Below are 20,841 nucleotides of genomic sequence, written 5' to 3'. Positions count from 1 at the left end.
TTGCCGCCACCTCCGGACCAATATTACCCCGCCACACTCGCCTCTGCCTCGCCCGCTCTCCTCCCCCGACAAGAGGCGGCAACTGCTCCTCCTCCATGTCAACCGCGATACCCACCCATCGCTATCTGTCATGTGAGCGAGCGAGCGAGGTATAGCCGAGAACGTACATTTAGTCAGCTGTCGTATACGCCGAGATTCAGCACCCAGCATTGTTGTTTCTGTACCATGACCATTGACGCAGCATCTCCAGCGAAGCCTGCGCCAGCGCAGCCGGCGCTCACGCCGCGCCCCTCCATCCTCAACCACCGCAACCCGGCCACCATCGAGGCCTTCTTCGCCTCCCCGACCCAGCGGCACATCAGGCGGCCATACACGGCACAGCAGGTGGCTGAGCTGCGCGATGTCCTCCCGCCCACGCAGAGCAACGCGATGCCGCTCCGGCTGCGCGAGATCCTCGAGGCGCACAAGCAGCAGCGCACGGGCGCGACCGTCGTCGGCGTCGCGGACGCAGTCACTCTCGACGGGGTGACCAAGGCCGGCGCGCAGATCGCGTATGTGTCCGGCGCCGCGCTGAGCTTTGCCGACTCTGCGGCGCCGGGCGCCGACTTGTCGGACTACACCTACGACACGGTGGCCAAGAAGGTGGGCACAGGGTGCTGCTGGGTTGGGCTAACGCCGCGCCCAGGTCGAGACACTCGTCCGCTCCCAGCTCCTCCATGGACGGCTGTACCGCCGCCTTGCCCTGCGTCCAGAGTTTGAGGGCCGCGGTTTCGTTGACCCGCTCATCCCGCTCATCGCCGACGCCGACTCGGGGTAGGTGTCGCGGTGTTAGCGGAGGCCCTGACTAACGGACGTAGCTTCGGGCTCCACTCGACAGTCATGAAGGCGACCAAGCAGCTCGTCGAGGCCGGCGGGTCAGGCTTCCACATCGACGACCTCGTGTCCGGGTCGAAGCGTTTCGACCACTCCGGCGGGGTCGGCGCCGTCGTCGTCCCGTTTAGCGAGTACGCGCGCCGCCTCTCGGCGTCCAAGCTGCAGCTTGACATCCTCGCGTCCGAGGCCGTGCTCATCGCGCGGACGGACACAATCGACGCAACGCACATCACGAGCACGATCGACGGCGCCGACACGCCGTACATCCTCGGCGCGACGATCCCGCAGGTCGAGAGCTACGCGTGCGCCACGCTGAACGGGACCCCGGGGGCCGGCGAGACGTGGGTCAAGAATGCGCGTCTGCGGACGCTCCGCGAGGCGTTCGACGAGCTCGCCGACGAGGCGGCGAGGGGGAAGTTTGCAGAGCAGAGCAAGGGCCTCAACGTCGCCGACGCGAAGCGCGTCGCTGACGTCTTGCTGGGCAAGCTGGGCCCGCTGGCATGGGACCCAGAGAGCCCACGCACTTACCAGGGCTGGTACCGTTACCGCGGCAGCCTTGACGCCGCGATCGACCGCGCGACGCGCGCGGCGCCGCTCGCCGACGTGCTCTGGTACTGCACGTTCGGGTACACGCTCGCCAATGCGGCGCGGTTCGCGGACGAGGTGTTGGGTGCGCACCCCGACAAGTACTTGATGTTCAACACGAGCCAGACCAGGCGCGAGTGGCTCGAGCGTGAGTGGGGAACACCGGAGCACAAGACAAGGGCAGGGAGCTAACCTGCCACCGCAGAGTCCGACGAGGAGCTCGCAAAGCTGCCACAACGTATCGGTGCCCTAGGGTACGTCCTCACCATCCTCCCCCTTGCAGGCCAAATCTCCGCCGCCCTCGGCGCCGTGCGTGGAGCGCGCGCCGTGCTCGACGGCGGCGTGAGAGGCCTGTTCGACGGCGTGATCACGCCGTATGGGGCTGAGAGCGCTGGCGGCCCGCTCGTAAGCGACTGGTACGGGCACATGGGCACGCTGGCCGACTATGCGATGGACGTGATTGGCGACGGCGTGGGGGTCGGGGTGGCGTGAGGGTGGTGCGAAGCTGCCGGCGGAATACTGGGTCAGGAGTGCTACGATATGGGGTTAGCGGCGCTGGATAGATCGCGCCATCACGCCGCCGGGGGTATGCATGTGTATAGCGCCGAGATACTGCGCGGGGTGTTTGGGTCGCCTCAGACAGGAATGCGGGCGGCTGGTGAGGTCAGACTGGTGAGACTGGCTCCCGCGTCAAGCAAGTGGCGTGCACGAAGCCACATGTGCCGGCGTGAGCTCGCAGCTCGCTGCTCACGGATATGCATGCAGCCGGCGTCACGACTGCTGCTACTGCTTCTGTCCGCCTCCGCGGCATGGCGGCGCCGTTGGCGAGACAACTGCTCGTGCGTGCGGCATGCCCCGAGCCTCCCTGGCAGGGTTCCCCCGCCTCGCCTCGCCTCGCCTCGCCCACCCAACCCCCCATACACTCCCCCTCCCCCACCCCGCTCGACTGGAATCACGCTGTTTGTCGGAAAAACGCGCCTGGAGCGATTAAACACCAATTTGTCGATCGCGCCGCGCGCCGCGGGGACTTTGAGGCAACAATCGTTATCTCTGGCACTGGCACTTGTCAAGGTTGCCGCACAGAGTGGAAGGTTGGGCCTGCAGGGTGCGCGACAAGGGCATGCAGAGCGTACGTAACATTGCTGTACGACGAGGGTGTGCAGCTTGACACCCCGGAGGACACCGGCCACCGGCACGCACGTCGCGGAGAAATGAGCGGGACGGGACGAGCCGGCATGAGCGCTGCGAGACGTGCCTTTTGCTCTCCCTGGTTAATTTCCTGACGTCCTCGACTGTCCAGCGGACGGAGGAGGACAACATTGTCGCACGCAGGCTTCCTGTAAATTCTGCTTGGCGGACCAAGCAAGGCGGGGTCACAGTGGGCGAGGGAGCGGGGGAGGGAGCGTCGCACGAGGTAGGTAGGTCACGACGGGGACAAGGTTGAGCTTGGGTTAGTCGTTGTTCTCACCCACCCTCAGTGGAGTCGTACCGGCTCGTGCTGCTGCCCGTCTCGCTCGCCCGTGCTTCTCGAGCTCCTTGCGCTCCTCCTCCTCTTGGACGTGTGCAGACTAAAATAATACTTATCAGCGGCCCAAGCTCCCTTCGCCAGCCCTCGCCCCAACCCCCCCACCCGCCATGCTCAAGAGTCAGAGCGACGAGCACCTGCCGTCTAATGTCGGCAGCGACGACGCGCATCACGCATCCGCCGCATCGCCGCAGTTCAGCACCCTGCCCCGCCCGCGAGAGGTCTCTCGCCGCAGGACGGTCGACATGGGCCCGCCATCCCCCTCGACACCGGTAACGCCCATCACGCCCATGAGTGTCGAGAGCAGAGCGCCGTCGTCCAGCGCGCCGTCGACGGCCGCGTCGACCGCGTCCACGGCCACCATCGCGACGCCGAGCACGAGCCAGTTCGCGTCCCGCCCTTCTATCGCGACGACGGTCGGCGCCGCGGGCCGCTGGCAGCCTGGCCCGGTGGGATACAAGAAGTGGAAGAACATTGTGGTCATTGGGGGTGAGTTGGAGGCAGATGAAGCATGGAAGCAGGCTAACACCCTGCTCAGCCTCGGTCGCGGGCCACTCGTTCGTCAACGCGCTCGCCAACAACCTCCCCATGTCGCACCGCATCATCCTGATTGAGCGCAACGAGTTTGTGCAGCACGCGCCGATTGTCGTGCGCGCGTTGGTCGTGCCGGGTGAGTGGGCGTGGCGCGGTGTCAATCGTCCGTCGTAGCCTTGCTGACACCCACGCCCAGGCTGGGAGAGCAAGAACTTCACCGCGCCAGTGACCCAGGAGACCATGTTCCCCGCCAACTCGCGCCACCGCGTGCTCTGCCCCAACGCCGTCGTGGCGCTCAAGCGCAACCACGTCTGGCTAGAGCGCGAGTTTGAGGGCGAGATGGAGATCGAGTTTGAGGTGGGTGCAGCAGAAGTGTCCGCCCGCCAGGGCGGGCACGCAGGTCGCGAGGCACCCGGTGGCCGTGCCGTACACGCAGGAAGCCTCCAGCTAACCCCTCACGCAGCGCTGCATCATCGCGACGGGCGCCCAGTCGCCCGCGCCCATCCGGCCTGCACCCGGCGCGAGCATGGGCGAGTGGATGGCGGGGCTGCGCAAGACGCAGCACGACATCAAGCATGCCGAGAGCGTGTTGATTGTGGGCGGCGGGAGTGTTGGGATCGAAGTGGCCGGCGTGAGTGTGGCATCGCCGCGTTGCTTTGTTTTGGCTAACCCCACGCCTAGGAGATCAACGAGACATACCCGCGCAAAAAAGTCACCATCGTGCACTGGGACGTCGGCCTGCTGCACCCGTCCGACTCGGGCGGGAACACGAAGCACACGTACGTGCCGCCGAAAACCTCGTCCAAGCTGTCCACCGCGCTGCAGAAGCAGCTCGCCGACCGCGGCGTGGACATCATCCTGTGCGACCGGGTCGACTTCAAGTCGGGCTCGTGGGGCGGCACGCCGGGCCTGCTCGAGCGGATGCACGCCATCCCGCTCGTGTCGGGGAAGACGATCGACGCAGACTACGTGTTCAACTCGACGGGCAACAAGCCCAACGCGCGCCTCGTGGCCGAGGGCGACCCCGACGCGCTCACTACGAACGGGTATATCTCGGTCGACGAGTTCTTCCGCGTGCGCGGCTCCCCGCGCTCGCCGCTCACAGGCGCGTACTACGCCATCGGGGACTGTGCCAACAGCCCGAGCTGGAAGACGGGCGTCGCGGCCGCCGCGGAGGGCGTCGCGCTCGCCGGCATTATTGACGCCCTGATAAGAGGGAACAAGCCCAAGCCGTACACCCCCAGCAGGGGCATGCGCGACTCGACCGTCCTGCTAGGCAGCAAAGGCGGCGCGGCGGTCCTCCGTATCCCGTGGATCGGATCCATCCGCGCCCCCGACTTCATTGTTGAAGGCAAGAGCCAGGACTTTTGGGCCGGCAAGAACTTCTTCGCGCGCTTCCATGGCACGCGGCGCGTCGCGGCGTTCTCATAGACGACGTGGCGAAGCTGTAGATATACTCGACTCGACTTGGCTAATGTTTGTGCTTTTCTTGGGATCATGCATCTGTACTCTGGCGGGGGGTATGCCATGGGCGGCGTGCGACGGGGGTGAGCCACTGACGATGCTAACAAGTCACATGAACACCTATTGTCCTAGCTACACTTAAAGTCCTACACAACTACTAAAGTGTCCTTGTGCCATCCACAGGCAACGCCAGCGCCGCTCAAATCGCCGGCATGTTCTCGACGGTAAACACGCCCGCGATAGTCTGCGCAAAGGTGCGGAAACTGGTGCTGACCTGCGCGGGCTCGTCGAACGCGCCGCCGCCGCCGCAGCCACCAGGCCACTGGCACGGGTTGCCTCCCCACGGGTTGAGGATGCGCATATCCCAGTCGACCATGGGCGTGGTGAACGGCACATGCGTGCTCGCGGTCCACTCGAAGGCGTACGCGTGGTTGCCGACCATCGTGATTGCCGTGCTGCGGTCCCCGGCGGGGGTGTGGATGACCTGGTCAAAGTCGACGATCGTGTACGTGCTCTTGGACGTCGGGGCATCCGAGGCCAGCAGGCCGGAGGTCTGGCCGGGGGTGTAGCCTGCAGGCATGGCAGCCGAGCCGGCAGGGTTGAGCCACAGCGCGCCGTCGGCCGGGATGGTGCCCAGCCCCGCGAGGGTGGTCGCGTTCGTCGTGCCGATCGCGCAGGGCGCCAGGCCGCGCATGCACGTGATGAGCGCGGCGAGGATCGGTCCGTCGAACCCGTCCTTCGTGCGCCAGACGGACTTGGGCGTGCCGCCAGTAATAGCCGCAAGCACGTACGCGGGGTTGACGCCCTCGAGCCCCTCGTACCCCGTCGTGCCCGGCTTGGCCGACTTCCAGTCCGGCGTCGCGTCGAGGAACTTGGCGAACGCCTTCTCGAAGAGCGGCATGAAGAAGATTGGCGTCGGGACCGAGAGGTCGGGGTACGCTGCGTCGTTGACTGGCTGATAGCCTGGGTATGGCCAGCAGTTGGGGTTGACGTTCTGCAGCACGGGCAGTTGGTCGTCAATCACGACCGGGACGGTCTTGCCGTCCTTCTTGAAGTTGGCTGTCATCTCGCGGTTCTGCCCATCAAAGTTGCTCTTCGTGAACATGTTGGTGAGGTACTTTGTCCAGCCGCCGCTCGCGAGCGCCATGACCGCCGCGCCCATGCCGCAGTCGCCAATGCCGCCCTGGTGCACGTCGGCGGCCACGAGGTTGACGTAGCCTTCAATCGCCCACAGCGCGCCCTTTGCCGTCGTCCCCGCGCCGCCGAGGACGTGCTCGTACGCGTAGTTGCAGGTGAGTGTCGGGTCCGGGTTGGGGGCGGGCGGGTCAGGCTGGGAGAAGAGCTGCTGCCGGGCGGTGTGGTAGTGCGAGAGCGAGCGCGCAGGCGGGCGCTGGGTGTGAGTACGCCCGGGGAAGACGATCGCGTTCGCGTTCGTGCCCTGCGGCGGCGTGAAGGAGGAGTTCGCGCCGGTGACGTTCAGCCCGCCGAAGGAGGTGGCGGGAGTGCTGGTGTTGGCCAGGTTCGCGGGCAGCTGTCCATCCAGCAGCGGCGCGGTGTTGTTCTCTGTCGGGATCGAGCCGTTGTTCACCAGGTCGGGGAGCGTGCCCCCGTTGTTGATGCTGGGCGGGAGCTTGATGGCTGGGTTCGGGACCACGGAGTTGTCGAGGATCCAGGTGACTATGCCCGGGGTGTCGGTGGGAATGTCGCAGTCCTTGCCGTCGCCGTGGCCGCCGTCATGGCCACCATCGTGACCGCCATCGTGGCCGCCGTCATGGCCACCGTCGTGGCCGCCATCGTGGCCGCCGTCGTGACCACCATCGTGGCCGCCGTCGTGACCACCATCGTGGCCGCCGTCGTGACCACCATCGTGGCCGCCGTCGTGACCACCATCATGGCCGCCGTCGTGACCACCATCGTGGCCGCCGTCGTGACCACCATCGTGGCCGCCGTCGTGACCACCGTCATGGCCGCCATCGTGGCCACCGTCGTGGCCGCCGTCATGGTTGCCGTCGTGGCCGCCGTCGTGGCCATGGCCATGGTCGTCGTCGTGACCATCACCTTTGTTGCCGTGGCCCTTGCCGCCGTCCTTGCCGTCGCCCTTGTCATCGTCGTCGCAGTCGTCCTCGCCGCCGCCCTTCTTGCCGTCCCAACCACTCTCCCAGGCCTTGTACGGCCCATTGGTCCGCGCCACCACACCACCCTCGAGCTTGAGAGGAATAGCCGATGCGAGGCCCTCGGCCGCGATGAGGAGGGGTAGAAGATGAGCGAGGCGCATGGTGAGTGAGTGGAGGGAGTCAAGTCAGCACGGCGCCGTCAGCCAGTCTTATACCTCGACCCCTTCACGCCGCCAGATCCCCCCACACATCCCGAACAAGTTGTTTTGCCAAGCCTTGCAGTGCTGAAAGAAGCGCGACAATGTCCTTTGAATGGTGCCAAGCCAAGCCAAACACCGATAACACGCCACGCCCCTCGAGATCTGGAGGATGTGAGTGTGTGCCCCTGTGTGCATGTGCTCGTCGTCGACGGCGCCTCGTGACGACATCCATCGCCTCGTGCATGCCGCGAGTTCCTTGGCAGCAGTGCTGCGGATCGAGATCGAGCAGATCTGGGGGTGCTGGTGGCGATGATTTTAGGTGCGACTCACCCCAGTCATGTGCCACTTGACCACCAACACCACCACCACTGCTCCAGATCTGTTGCTGCCAAGGCAGTGTCACGGGCAACACTTTGACGCTCCAGATCTCGTGCATGCACTCAACATGCATCGCCGAGCGGGATGCGGTACGCACGTACGCCGACGCCGACACTGTCACGCCGCGGCCTCGCTCGCCCGCCGCGCCGCACCGCTTACGGCCCACAGTACAGCACGCCGCCGCGGTTACCGATACACGCGCCTAGAGCCTGTCAGCCCACCTCCCCCACACCCGCACCCACCCATATCAGCGGCCAGGTTGCCCTGGTTGACATTGTTCATGAGATAGCACACGCACTCGAGGCGCGAGTAGTAAGTGCCCGTCTGGAGCGTGTTGGTGCATATCGAGCAGCGGGGCGCGAGGGGCGTCGTCGAGCCGGGCGTGCACGCGAGGGTGTTGTGGTTGAATGTGCTGTGGGGGTGAGCGGGCACCACAAGCAAGGGGACGGCCACACTCACTAGCATGTCGATAGGTCGAGCGATGACGACATATGCGTCCCCGTGCCGTCGTCGCACTGCGCCGTGAGCGTCGACACGCCGGCAGTGGTCGAGACGGCGATGTTGGTGCACGAGTGTTCAAAGTTGGAGCCGGTTGCGCTGGGGACGTCAGCATACAGTTAAACGGCCAACGGAGCACGAGCATACGGCAACACGGTGGCCACCGCCGGAGGCGCACCACTCGCGCGCGGGATGTGGTGGTGCTTGACGGCGGCGTGGTCTGCGTCGGCGCGTCAGTTTAGCTAGACGCGACCACGCGTACGCACTGAAGAGGTGCTTTGGACGCAGGGGCGGCAGACCGCGCCGTAGGGCTTCGCCGTTGGTCGTGATGCTCGCGAGGACGAGGCCGAGGGCGGCCGCGAGCACGACGACGCGGAGGATCATCGTGTGTGGGGCGGAGGGTGAAAGAAACTGGAGTTGTGTGGTTGTTGACGTGTTTGACACGACGCGCGGAATGATAAGAATGGCGTCGAGCAAGTGAGACACGTCGAGGTGGGCATCCGACGTGCAGATCTCGCGACGACCTTTTGGCCGTCGCCTTTGGTGTAACACCACGAGCTACATCGACAAGACGTCGGAAGAGAGAGTCCATGCAAGGGTGAGGTCGAGGCGAGGAGGGTGAGCTTTATGCTGAGGTGAGCGCGATCCACGATTGAGTGGGTTCAGTTGGATGACGGGGCACTCTCGGCCATCCGAGGAGACCATGCCAGCTTGCAACTCTTGTCTCATCGTCACCGTCGACTCAATCACAACGATCACTGCATGCCGGAGCGTGTCGCTGGTCTGCTCTGAGCAGGCAGGCTCGACGACCTCGACGCAAACCATCCCAACATCCATCATCATTCACTGCTGCCGTCAGCCCCAGCCAACCTCCCCCGCTCACTCACCACCTATTCCGCCTTCTTCTTGAACTCGTCGTCCTTCTGCTTGATCCCCCAAGCAACCAAGAGCACAGTGAGCACGCTCATGATAACGGGGCTGACAAAGAAGTACAGGCCGGCAAGCACGGCGTCCGCGACGTGCGCGACGGCGAGCGAGATCGCAATGGGGCGGAGCACGGCCCATTGCTCGGCGGAGCCGGCGGCGTTGAGCGCGAACGCGACGTACGCCGAGAACGCGAGGAACAGAGAAGTGTACAGCCCGAGCCCGAAGAAGAGGCCGTAGTAGCTCGCTGTCGAGCCCATGAGGTCGAAAGACACGGTCTTCATGCCGAGCAGCACGGCGTCGGCTTCCTCCCCAAAGGACGAGGGGAAGAGGGTGCCGAAGATTGTGTGCGCGGTATTGTACACCGTTAGCGCGATCGCGGCGAGCGTGAAGGGCGGCGGCATGGTGCTGGGGTCGTTGGTGGCGAGTGGATGGGCGACGACGAGGTGAAGAGAGAGGAGCGAGGAGCTCGATCTGACTTCGGCGGCATGTGGATGGCTTGTTCCGCGCCGCGCCGTCGCAGCAGCTGACGTTGACGGGACTGACTCGCTTACTGCTCATCTCTATTGATAGCATCGTCCTCATCAACTCGCTCACATCCACAGCAACGCAGCTGCATCCCTATGCTATCAATGTTGTTGACGACAACTCCGCAGAGACCGCGGCGATGCTTGCTTTCAATGTGGTCGACGCCACTGACTGACAGACTGCTGACGTCACGGCCCAGAGTTGTTTGTGTCGTTGCTTTCAATGTCTCGTCGAGGAGGGTATAAGAGGTCACGACGCGGCCTGCCTCTCCTCGACACGATCAACACCTAACACGCACGCACGCACACACAATGCCCCGCCCAACCCTCTCCCTCAGCCCAATCACCTACACGACCGCCGAGCACGCCCTTGGCACCGTCCTCATCGCGACGAGCTCAACCGCCCTCGCGGCCATCGCGCTGGCCGACACGCCAGCCCAAGCGCTCGCCGACCTCAAGACGTCGTTCCCCGGCCGCCGCCTCGTACCGGCCAAGACAGCAGCAGCGCACGAGACGCACCACGACGCCATCACGGCGCACCTCGACGCCGGCGCGCCCCTGTCCCTGCCCAAGGGGCTCGAGGGCACGCCGTTCCAGCGCGCCGTGTGGGCGGCGATCGCGGCCATCCCGCACGGCGAGACGCGCACGTACGCCCAGCTCGCCACATCTATGGGCCGCCCCAACGCGACCCGCGCCGTGGCCCGCGCGTGCGCGACCAACCGCCTCGCGCTGGTCATCCCTTGCCACCGCGTACTCGGGGCCGGGGGCAAGATGACGGGGTACCGCTGGGGCGTGGAGCGTAAGCGCGCCCTGCTGAACAACGAGCAGAGGTGAGGCGGGGCATAAGGCTGTATGGAGCGATGTATACTAGTGATGTTGTAACGAGACTGACTGGCCAACGACTGACCACACGACCGGCACACAGCACCCGGCTGGCACTCGCTGCCAAGCCGCGTCGTCGTCGGTGCGAGAGATCCGCCGACTGCCATACCCGCAGAGTGGCGAGATCAGCGCGGTATGGGGAGGTGGAGGATGAGGTCGGCCGGCCGGCACTGCACCCCCCGGCAGCCCCGGCAACGCACCACCACCACCACGCGGCTGCGGGAATAACGGCCAGTCACGGCGGGCCGACGACCATCTTCTAGGGCCACGGCCCGGTCGGACGAGCTCGCGAGGAGCACCCGCTTGCGCCGGGGTGCACGGGGACGGTGGCACGGTGTGGGCGGGTGTGTTTCATGTGGCGGTTGGTTGGGGAGGGCAGAGGGCAGCCAGTGACGAGGAGGTCGCCGACGCCGACCGGCCCGATATGACGTCCTTGGAGCGAGGTGATGTTGTTGACACCGCACTCTTCACCATCATCATCACGACACAACTCATCAGTCCCATCACTTTGCCGTCCTTGACGCCGCTCCTGCTGATGCCACTTTCTGACACGACGCGCAAGCAGCAGCAGCTCACAACCCTGCGCAGGAACCACCTCCCCCCCACGCCCCGTGCAGGTCCCAGGCCGCTCGCCTCCCTCGAAACTGATCCAAGCGGTCGACGCACTCGCGATGCCATCCGACGTTGCTCCCACCAAAGCCAGCGCTCGAGACACTCCCCTCCCTCACTGCACACGCTGATGCTCTTGCTCTGCACTGCACTGCATGCCCCCCCACCGCGCCGCTTCGTTGAAAAAATGTCTGCTCACCATCACCATCCCTCTCTTCTCCTCCCTCTCATCCCCCCCCTTCGTTCTTTGTTTTGGTTCAGTCTGACTGTACTCACCTCCCATACGGGTCGTGTTCCCCCTGTAACTCTGTACTGTAGTACTCTGCGCTCCTCATCACCGCTCATAACGTCGAAAACCCATATCCTCTCTTAACAACTCTCGTTCCCCGCCGCCGCCGCAACCTCAACAACCATGGGACCCGGACCCAAGCATAAGGGATCCCGCCCCAAGCCCAAGGTGCCTACGGGCAGTGTCCGCACGCCGCCCCTCTCGCGTACGGCCTCGTACGCAAGCGTGCACGCCGCGTCGTCGGCACCCGACTCGCCCGCGAGCTCGGTTTTCTCGCTCCGCTCGGCCCCGCCCACGCCCAACGCCATCACCGGCAAGGTCCACTGGGGCCGCTCGCTCCACTTTGACGTCGGCGTCGTGTGCTGGTACAACGGCCTCGCGTGGCGCTGCACCACCGAGCACGCGAGCACCAAGAACTCGCAGCCCCCGGTCCGCCCCGACCTGTGGGAGAAGGTCGGCTTCCGTGCGCCGCCGCCCACCAGCTCGGCCGCCTCGGTCGCCTCGTCCCGCCCCTCGTCGCCCCTCAGCTCGAGCGGCAACGTCACCCCCACCCCAGGATCCCCGACTACCTCGATCCACCGCAGCGCCCTGTTCGCCGACACTCCGCCCGCGACCCCTGCGTCGGCCGGCTTCCCCAAGAAGGTAGGTGGCTGACTGTGGCGGCCACCGCCTCCCGTAGTGCCCCCCGTCCCCCGTGGCTGATCGCACCACCATGACCAGATCTCGACGCACGGCCCCAAGGACAACCACAAGGACAAGCACAAGTCTGCCCCCAAGAAGCACGCCGGCAATGCCCACGGCCACCACGGCCATGCGCACCACAAGACCAGCACTGGATCGCTGAAGAGCATTCTTCAGCCCGCACAGGCCACCCCGGCCGCCGCTGTCGTCGACACTGTTGCCGTCGCCGCCAGCACCAACGCCGTGGCTGCCACCAAGGCTGAGGAGAAGCTCAACGCCGTCGTCGCCAAGGACGATGTCGTCGCTGCTGACAAGGAGGTCAAGGTCGAGGCCAAGCCGGTCGAGACTGAGACCAAGGTCGAGGTCAAGGTTGCCGAGACCAAGCCCGAGTCCAAGGTCGAGGTCAAGGTGACTGAGAAGCCTGCCGTCGTTGAGGCCAAGGTCAAGCCAGTTGCCGAGGTCAAGAAGGAGGCCGCTCCTGCCCCCACCCCTGCCTCTACCCCCGCGGTCACCCCCGTGGCCACCCCTGCCCCCGTTACCAAGCCGGCCCCGATCACCTTCTTCCCCAAGAAGGCTTACACCGACGCCGTGACCAAGCTTGTCTACCGTCCCGTCACCCCTGCTCCCAAGGCCGAGGTTCCTGCCCCTGCTCCCAAGGTTGTCGCCGCTCCCAAGGTCGAGGCCGCCGCCCCCAAGACTGCTCCTGCCGCCGCTGCTGCCCCCGCCCCCGAGGTCGATGTCCCTGCTCACCCGTACGGCTACCTCCCGACCCTTTCCGAGGTCGAGGCAGCCAAGGCCAAGGCCCCCGCCGCTCCCGCCGCCACCTCCGCGCCCAAGTCCGAATCCGTCGCCGTAAGATTCTTGAAAGAGACGAACAAGATTGGTCGCACGCTCACACCCTCAAGGAGGTGCCCGGGGCTACTCCTGCTAAGACTGCTTGCTCTTGCCCTCACCCCCACGTCGCTGCTCCCAAGGCCACCCCCGCCCCCGCCGCTGTCAAGCCCGTGGTCAAGGAGGAGGCCAAGCCCGTCGCCGCCAAGCCCGTTGCCAAGAAGGAGGAGGCTAAGGTTGCCATCACCAAGGCTGCTGGACCCGTCCTCGCCAACCTTGTCAGCCAGGAGCAGTTCCTCCGCGAGCTCCGCACCATCCACGGCCAGGCCTTCCAGTACCCCGTTGTCGCCAACAAGACTGTCAACCTCTACGAGCTCCTCGCTGCCGTCGTGTCGTACGGTGGTTACCGTGTTGTGAGTTCAGTTGGATAAAACCGGCCCAGCTGACACAATCAGCTCGACGCCGAGCCTATCTCAGCTACCTGGACCACTGTGACCAACTTCGTCGGCTACGGCCTCGGCGTCGACCCCCTTGTCCCTCCCCGCATCCGTGAGGTGTACATCAAGTACCTCGCCGGCATCGAGGTGTGGTACCTCCCCCGTCCTGACGCCCCGATCCTTCCCTGGGCTGCCAACACCCTCTACGAGGCCGGTACCACCGTTCTCCACGGCAAGGACAAGTTCTATGCCAAGGTCACGCACCGCAGCACTCTCGAGGAGGTCAGTTGTGCACCGGATGCTGATTGCTTCAACTGACACACACCAGAGCCTTGGCTTCACCCACCTCTGGGCCGCTCTCGGCAAGCCGTACACCCTCCCCTACGTTATCAACCAGGTCTGCGTGCCCACCCCCAAGGTCCAGGCCGCTGCTCCCAAGGCTGCTCCCAAGGTCGCCAATAAGTTCATCCTCGGATACGCTGGCCCTGATGTCACCAAGACCAAGGGTGACTCGTCGGCTCCTTGGAAGGCTGGCTACCGTTACAACGTCGGCGAGCTCGCCTGGGACGGCAAGAAGGTCTACGCTGCCAAGATCACGCACTCGGGCACCAACATCGAGGTATGTCAGGAAGTTGACAGCCGCTGCTCACACCCGACCAGTCGCTCCGCTACACCCACCTCTGGAACCCGCTGTTCACCCCTGCTTACCTTGCCATTGCTGCTGCCCCCTGGGCCAAATACAGCACCTACTATGTTGGCGACATTGTGTCGTTCAACGGTGTTGCCTACCAGGCGCTCCTCGCCCACACTGCTGCCCACGAGGTGAGCTATCTGAATGCCTCATGCGAGGTCGACTAATGTCCAGCCCACCGAGGACCTCGTCTGGACCAAGGCCCCTACCAACCGCCCCGCGACCATCATCGTTATTGACAAGCCCAAGCCTACCGTCGCCAAGGCCGTCTCGCCCAAGCTTGCTGCCACTCCCCCTTCGCCTGCCTCGCCCAAGATCAAGAAGACGGTCAGCTTCGAGGACATTCCCTCTGTCCGCCAGATTGAGCGCAACCCCAGCCCCAAGATCGACCTGAAGCGCCTCCTCCCCGCTCCTGCTGCTGCTGCCGCCGCCGCTGCTCCCGCCCTTGCGCCTAGCCACGGCAGCTTCCCCGCCATTGGCGAGCTCAAGAACATTGTCAACGAGTGGTTCGAGAAGGACAAGGCCGACAAGGCCGAGAAGGACGCCAAGCTCGAGACAAAGGTCGTCAAGGTCGGCGGCGTCCCCGTCGAGGTCAAGGTTCTCCCCGACCCCAAGCCTGCCCCGACTACCCCTGTGCCCATGCACGCCGGTCGCCCCAAGCGTGCCGGTCACACCCGCACTCCCTCGGCTCACTCGTTCCCCGTCGCTGCTGGCCTTGCCCCCGTCGTCACCGCCCCCGCGGCCCCGTCGTCGGTCACCTCGCCCCTTGCCTCGCCGACCGACTCGCCCCTCGCTCAGCTCCCCAGCGAGATCGACTTTGTCACCGAGCTCCGCAGGCTCCACTTCAACCCCCACCTGCAGTACCCGATTGTCAACGGTCGCCAGGTCAGCATGTATGCCCTGTTCAGCTGTGTCCAGGCTATCGGCGGCTCCAGGGAGGTAAGCTTACCATGTTGTCGACAAGCTGACATTCAGGCCGATGCCCAGCCCATCGACAAGCTTTGGGCTGTTGCTGCCTCGTTCGTCGGCTTCACTGGCCTCATTCCCGCTACCCTCGGCTCTCACGCCGTCTACAAGGCTATCCGCGCCGTCTACCACGAGTACCTCGGACGCTACGAGGAGCTTTACGTCGCCAAGGCGCGTGCCGTCAAGGTTGGTGAGAAGGTCAAGCAGAGTGCCAAGATCAAGGTGGGTCCCAAGCCTGTTGTCAGCGAGAAGCCGGTCGAGGTGAAGGCGGAGCCCAAGAAGGTCGAGAAGGTGGTTGAGAAGGCGAAGGAGGTGGAGAAGCCGCTCGAGGTCGTGAAGCCTACCGAGGTGATTGAGCCCGAGGTTGTCGCTGTGATTGCCTCGGAGCCAGCTCCTCCCGTGGACAAGGCCATCAAGTCTGAGGTCGTCGCTGAGCCCCGTGTCAAGTTTGAGCCCGAGGTCCTCGCTGCCCCCGCCGTGGAGAAGCAGTTCGCTCCGTCTTTCACTGGTCGTAGCATCGACGACCTCAAGGCCGATGTCAAGGAGTTTTGGGAGGAGAAGAAGCCGGAGGAGAAGGCCGCCGTGCCTGTTGTCAAGGGAGCCCCAGTCACAGCCTCGTTTGCCCCTGTGACTGCTCCAGTCCTTCAGGCTCCCGCTGCTGCCCCTGCCCCCGCCCCCACTCCTGCACCCTCAGCTGACGACGACATCAAGATCGACATTAGCGAGGCCGAGTTCCGTGTGCGCCTCGAGGCTGTTCACAACCGTGCCGTTGCCTACCCGATCGTCAACGGCCGCCAGGTCAACCTCTACTCGCTCTTCACCTTTGTGCTTGCCAATGGTGGCTCGGGTGCTCTTGACAAGGACTTCGACAAGCTGTGGCCCGTTGCCGCGGCGTTCGTCGGCTTCCGCGGCCTGACTCCCGACCACCTCGGCGCGCTCGCTCTCGTTAACCAGATCCGCAACCTCTACCAGACGTACCTCGGTCGTCTGGAGGAGGCTTACTGGGTCAAGAAAAGCGGCAAGATCGAGCAGCCCAAGGTCGAGGTTACCGTCAAGCCCGAGGCCGCTCCCGCCCCCAAGCCCGTCGCTGCGGCGCCCAAGCCGGAGAGGGCTCCGGCCAAGAAGCCGCGCACTCTCCAGCCCACTGGCCAGGTGATCCGCGATGCCCTCGCTGCCGAGCGCAAGGAGAAGAAGGAGGCCGAGGCCAAGGCCAAGGCTGAGAAGAAGGTGGAGCCCAAGGTTGAGGCGCCCAAGGCCGTCGACCCTACCACTGTTTCGGAGCAGTTCTTCCTCGACAGGCTCCACGAGGCCCACGGCACCAAGAACCTCCAGCCCGCCTTTGTCGTCAACAAGAAGATCAGCCTTTACGCGCTCTACTCGTTTGTCATTGCCAACGGCGGATACAAGCTCGTGAGTAGCTTATGAGTCTCCCACCGTGATAGCTACCGCGGCTGACACTATCTCCCAGTTCGATGCCCAGCCCATTGAGGACCTGTGGACCCGCGCCACCATCGCCATTGGCTTCAACGACCTTGTGCTCGGCACCCCGTCGGCCATCGTAACAGTCAGTCGCGTCAAGGACATCTACCGCATCTTCCTCAAGCGTCTTGAGGACAAGGTCAGCGCCCTCGTCGAGGCCGACCACCAGATTCGTGCGACCAAGCCTGCTAATGCGGTGCAGGAGAAGGTTGTTGTGGAGGAGAAGAAGGAGGTCAAACCGGCTGCCGCTGCCCCTGTTGCTGCTGCTACCCCCGCAGTGGCTCCCGCTGTGTCCAAGGACAAGGAGGTTAGTGCCCCAGCCGTGCTTCCAGCTCCACCCGCACCGGTTCTTCCCATTGTCGGAGACACGGGCGTGACTCGGTGGAAGACCGACACGTTCTACAACGCCGGTGCGGTGGTGCTGCATGGAGTGTCGGCGTATCGTGCCAAGATCGGCCACAGGAGTAGCAAGGTCGAGGTGCGGCCTAGTGCCTTCTTGTTCTCCACGGTCCGCAGAGCAGAGTGATGCGCTTGACTTTGGTGCTGACGCTGCAGGCTCTGACGTACCACAACCTGTGGGAGAAGGTCAAGGTCGTTCCCGACTGGGTCAAGGACAAGGAGTACAAGTCTGGCGATGTTGCTCTCTCCGCCGGCGAGGAGTGGGAGGCTCTCCGCGACCACAAGTCTGCCAAGCCGGTGAGCCAGCTGCCTTCGCCTCTGCTTGCCCAGCTGACCCGCCACAGCCTACCGAGGACGACCTCTGGACGAGCCGCACCAACCCCCCGCGCGTCAAGAAGGTCAGTCCCGTGTCTGTTACTCCCATCCCTGTCGTTGTCAACACGGGCATCCGTCCCGAGTCTGTTGTCAACTGGCGCTTCAACACGCTCTTCCGTGTTGGAGATGTCGTGTGGTGGGCTGGCCGGGCGTTCAAGTGCAAGCTTGAGCACGTCAGCGGCGACCGGGTCAGTCCGCCACTTCGCAATTGCCACAAGGGTGCTGACATCTCGCAGCTGCCATGGGACTCGAAGATCTGGGACAAGGTCCCCGACCTCTCGCCTCCTGCCCCTCTCGCGGCGAGCCCCGCTGCTCCCCGCACGACTCCCGACTGGGAGAAGGGTGTTCCCTACTCGACCGGCAGTGTCGTCTGGTTCGCTGGCAAGAACTGGCGTAGCATCAAGGGCCACATCAGCACGGCTGTGCAGGTGAGCTGACCGACCGGTGGCGCGATCTGACAACAGACCCCTTGGGTGAAGGACCTCTGGGTCAAGGTCGAGGACCACGAGCTCGACGGCCTTGTCATCCCTCCGGCTCCTAAGGTCGCTCCTGCCGTTGTCGCTTCTGCCCCTGCTACTGCTCCCGTTGCGGCTGCCCCTGCCCCCAAGGTTGAGGCGCCCAAGTCCACACCCGTGGTCTCGGCCCTTTACACCCGTCTCAACCGCGTGCCATGGGAGTACGGCCACCTCTACGAGGAGGGAGCTGTCCCTTGGATTGGCGAGACCCCGTGGCGTTGCGTTGCTGTAGGTTCCCCACCAGCTCTCCATAACCTATACTGATTCCTCAGGCTCCCAAGGAGGGTGTCAGCACTGGCCTCTGGATCAAGCACACCGACATTGCCAAGGAGTGGAAGCCTCAGTCTGTTCCCGAGGGTGTTCCCAAGGTCGCTGCTCAGGCTCCCAAGGCTCCCTCCGCGCCATCCAAGAAGCAGGTTGTCCCTACTGCTTGGACCTACGGAGTCAAGTACACCGCTGGCCAGGTCGTCTCGCACGGCAGCGGTCTCTGGCGCGCCGAGAAGGACCACGTGTCCGGCGAATATGTGAGCGTCCCACCCGGCACCGTCATGGACTGGCGCTCATTGGCAAAGTCGCCTGCCCAGGGTGTGCAGAACGGTCTGTGGTCCGAGTTCAAGCCCCGTGCCGACGAGGTTCTGGTCCAGGCCACTGTCCCCGCTCCGGTCCTGAAGCCTGCTGTCTCTGCCGCCCCCGCCCCCAGTGTCGCCGTCTCACCTGTGCCCAAGATCAAGGTGCCCGAGCCCGAGATCACCAACTGGAACTGGAACGGTGTGCAGTACCGCGTCGGTCAGGTTGTCTTCCACGCCGACCGCCACTGGCGCGTCGCCCAGGACCACGTCTCGACTTCGGCTGTTGTGAGTCGAGCTGTCCGGTTCGGGCGTGCATCAGCTAACTCGCACAGCTTCCCCACCAGGGTGCTGTCTCTGGCCTGTGGGAGCTTGTCGGCGAGAAGTCGCCTTCGGCCCACTGGCCTCCCGAGGTTGCTGTTGTCGACAGCCTGTCGACCGGCGAGAAGGTCGTTGTGGACAAGGTCGCCATTGACGTTGCCAAGACCGACAAGCCCAAGAAGAACCCCGTAGTAAAGGTGAAGGATTTTGGCGTCGCTTCAAGGCCCGCGTCTGAGGTGGATCCTACGCCTCTGCCCAAGGTTCGCCCCAAGAGTGGTGTTTCCGACGGCAACAAGGGGGACTGGAAGCCGTACACCAAGTACGACGTCGGTGACATTGTGTGGTACCAGGGTGTTGCTTGGAAGTGTATCCGCTCGCCAACCAACAAGACTGCAGTGAGCTGACCGTCCCCTTGCATCACATCAGCTGACATGTCCAGCCATCAAGCGACCAATTCTGGGAGACTGTCAAGGCGCCAACGCCCGCTGTCCCGGCCCCTTCGATTGCCCAGATCCTCGACGAGCCCGTGTCCTCCGACATTCGTACCTGGTCCCGCAACGTTCACTTCGCCGTCGGCGACGTCGTCTCGCACTCGGGTGCCGCTTGGAAGTGTGTCTTTGCGCACACTTCTGTCCTTGAGGTGGGTCTTGGCCGGCTAATGTGGCCCTCGCCTATAACGAATATTCATCGGGTAGCCCTCGCAGGGCGTCCTGTGGGACAAGGAAAGCGGCCAGCAACACCTCGTCCCCGCACAGTCGGCGGGGCCTTCCACCACGACCTCGACGCCGATCGACACTAGCGCTTCTGTTCCTTGGGCTCGCGCTGCTACCTACGAGCCCGGAGCGGTTGTCAAGCATGTCGACGGCGTCTGGATCGCTCTGTTCAAGCACATCGGTGTTCTTCCTGTGAGTGGAGTGGAGCGGCGCGGCGCTGGAGCTTGTGATGGCTAACATCACGCCACAGCCATCCGAGGGAGTCCTATGGCACCTTGTCGCCGGTACTCCTGCCCCCGTCTCTGTCGCCTCTGCCCCCACCTCCGCCCCCGCCCCCGCCCCCACCCCCGTTCCCGCTCGCAAGACTTATGTCGGCCCCGTCCACTGGGAGCCTCACAAGACGTACCCCAAGGGCACTCTCGTCTGGACTGGCGCTTGGGTCTGGGAGTCCCTGGAAACGCACACAAGTCGCAAAGTTGTGAGTCGGCTGATGTACTCAAGAACGAGCCGCTGACACCCCAGCCCGCCCACTCTCGCGAGCACTGGCGCCTAGTCGGCAGCCGCTGGGACCGCTCTCCCAGCTACGTCGCCAACTAGGCCCTTCCTACCTTCATTTTCCCATACACGCGCTGCTGCCCTGCATACTTCTTGTAGGACTGAATGTACATTTGCATCGATGAGGGGTGAGTGGTGCTACAATTACGACAGGCTGTTCTTGATGAGTGGTGACAAATGGTCGGGACAGGGGGCAGCGTTTTTGGCGTGTTACACCTGGTTGGGTTATTAGTTCTCACCGCACTGGCAGCACCACTCACTACTGGTACAGCGCAACGAGCACATGTATGACGAGGACGACAAGTACCACCGATACAGCAGCATGGACCTTGTCTCCCGCCGAGCGCGGCGCGGTGCCATGAGCGGGAGCCGAGCTCGGCGCTGCGTTCTTCGTCGTGGTGATAGGGGGGCCATAGACGCCCGTGACGCCGGTACTCGGCGCAGTGGTGGCGGCGTCACAGATGTGCGTGGAGAGGTAGGTCCACGCCCACGGACAGTCGGCGGCGACGCGGGCCGCGGCGTCGGTGTCGCCGGTCGCAGAGTCGGTGGCGGCGTTGGTGGCCGGAGCGGTTATGCTGGCCGTCGGCGGCGGCGGGGGGTGCAGCACGATTGCGTTGGCTGGTGCCGTGGCGGGAAAGTCGCAGTCCGTCTTGTTCATTGTGGTATTGGTGAAGAGAAGTGAAGAGGTGACAGGAAGCAGAGTTGAATCATGAGTGTTGTGCGCGTGAGCGGTTGGCGGCGCGCGGGGGAGCAGGTTGAGTGATGGTCAGTGTCGACACAAACAACACGCCGGCGCGTCAGGCAGCGAGCGAACTCGCACCGTCCGGTATTGTCGAACTTGCTTCCCTCGCCCTATCATCGTCAACCCATGCATCCGTGCTGCCTTGTCCTGCCTTGTTCTTCAGAGTTG

At 64.4% G+C, this 20,841-nt stretch overlaps 7 protein-coding genes across 7 annotated transcripts; 3 read left to right on the top strand and 4 right to left on the bottom strand.

The window, feature by feature from the left end:
• Positions 1-225: 225 nt before the first annotated feature.
• Positions 226-5,031, top strand: ICL1 (Isocitrate lyase 1; the record flags this gene model as incomplete). Its single annotated transcript, XM_062768340.1, has 9 exons — positions 226-642; positions 686-813; positions 858-1,606; positions 1,664-1,946; positions 3,306-3,472; positions 3,522-3,653; positions 3,714-3,874; positions 3,981-4,112; positions 4,199-5,031. 9 exons carry the CDS (start codon positions 226-228, stop codon positions 4,946-4,948), a joined length of 2,919 nt encoding a protein of 972 aa, XP_062624324.1. The 3' UTR covers positions 4,949-5,031.
• A 149-nt stretch (positions 5,032-5,180) lies between these two features.
• On the bottom strand, positions 5,181-7,256 carry PFD1115c (putative protein; the record flags this gene model as incomplete). Its single annotated transcript, XM_062768339.1, has 1 exon — positions 5,181-7,256. The coding sequence occupies one exon, from the start codon at positions 7,254-7,256 to the stop codon at positions 5,181-5,183; it is 2,076 nt and encodes a 691-aa protein (XP_062624323.1).
• Positions 7,257-7,828: 572 nt separating this feature from the next.
• Positions 7,829-8,555, bottom strand: LOC62_02G001840 (uncharacterized protein; the record flags this gene model as incomplete). Its single annotated transcript, XM_062768338.1, has 5 exons — positions 7,829-7,875; positions 7,916-8,085; positions 8,133-8,270; positions 8,319-8,391; positions 8,438-8,555. 5 exons carry the CDS (start codon positions 8,553-8,555, stop codon positions 7,829-7,831), a joined length of 546 nt encoding a protein of 181 aa, XP_062624322.1.
• A 351-nt stretch (positions 8,556-8,906) lies between these two features.
• Positions 8,907-9,538, bottom strand: LOC62_02G001839 (uncharacterized protein). Its single transcript, XM_062768337.1, has 2 exons — positions 9,062-9,538; positions 8,907-9,017 (listed from the first exon to the last, which is right to left on the bottom strand). Exon 1 carries the CDS (start codon positions 9,497-9,499, stop codon positions 9,062-9,064), a length of 438 nt encoding a protein of 145 aa, XP_062624321.1. The 5' UTR covers positions 9,500-9,538; the 3' UTR covers positions 8,907-9,017.
• Positions 9,539-9,934: 396 nt separating this feature from the next.
• Positions 9,935-10,456, top strand: ada_1 (Bifunctional transcriptional activator/DNA repair enzyme Ada; the record flags this gene model as incomplete). Its single annotated transcript, XM_062768336.1, has 1 exon — positions 9,935-10,456. One exon carries the CDS (start codon positions 9,935-9,937, stop codon positions 10,454-10,456), a length of 522 nt encoding a protein of 173 aa, XP_062624320.1.
• A 1,069-nt stretch (positions 10,457-11,525) lies between these two features.
• Positions 11,526-19,973, top strand: LOC62_02G001837 (uncharacterized protein; the record flags this gene model as incomplete). Its single annotated transcript, XM_062768335.1, has 17 exons — positions 11,526-12,044; positions 12,123-12,935; positions 12,989-13,327; positions 13,370-13,633; positions 13,680-13,970; positions 14,012-14,173; positions 14,217-16,418; positions 16,477-16,965; positions 17,043-17,183; positions 17,231-17,689; positions 17,726-18,004; positions 18,049-18,630; positions 18,678-19,058; positions 19,103-19,303; positions 19,359-19,568; positions 19,627-19,854; positions 19,899-19,973. The coding sequence occupies 17 exons, from the start codon at positions 11,526-11,528 to the stop codon at positions 19,971-19,973; spliced, it is 7,635 nt and encodes a 2,544-aa protein (XP_062624319.1).
• A 217-nt stretch (positions 19,974-20,190) lies between these two features.
• Positions 20,191-20,589, bottom strand: LOC62_02G001836 (uncharacterized protein; the record flags this gene model as incomplete). The annotated part of the gene is made up of 1 exon (XM_062768334.1): positions 20,191-20,589. One exon carries the CDS (start codon positions 20,587-20,589, stop codon positions 20,191-20,193), a length of 399 nt encoding a protein of 132 aa, XP_062624318.1.
• Positions 20,590-20,841: the final 252 nt, after the last annotated feature.

Source organism: Vanrija pseudolonga, chromosome 2, assembly GCF_020906515.1.
Source record: "Vanrija pseudolonga chromosome 2, complete sequence".
Lineage (NCBI taxonomy): Eukaryota > Fungi > Basidiomycota > Tremellomycetes > Trichosporonales > Trichosporonaceae > Vanrija > Vanrija pseudolonga.
This window is presented reverse-complemented; position numbering and strand designations above follow the sequence as displayed.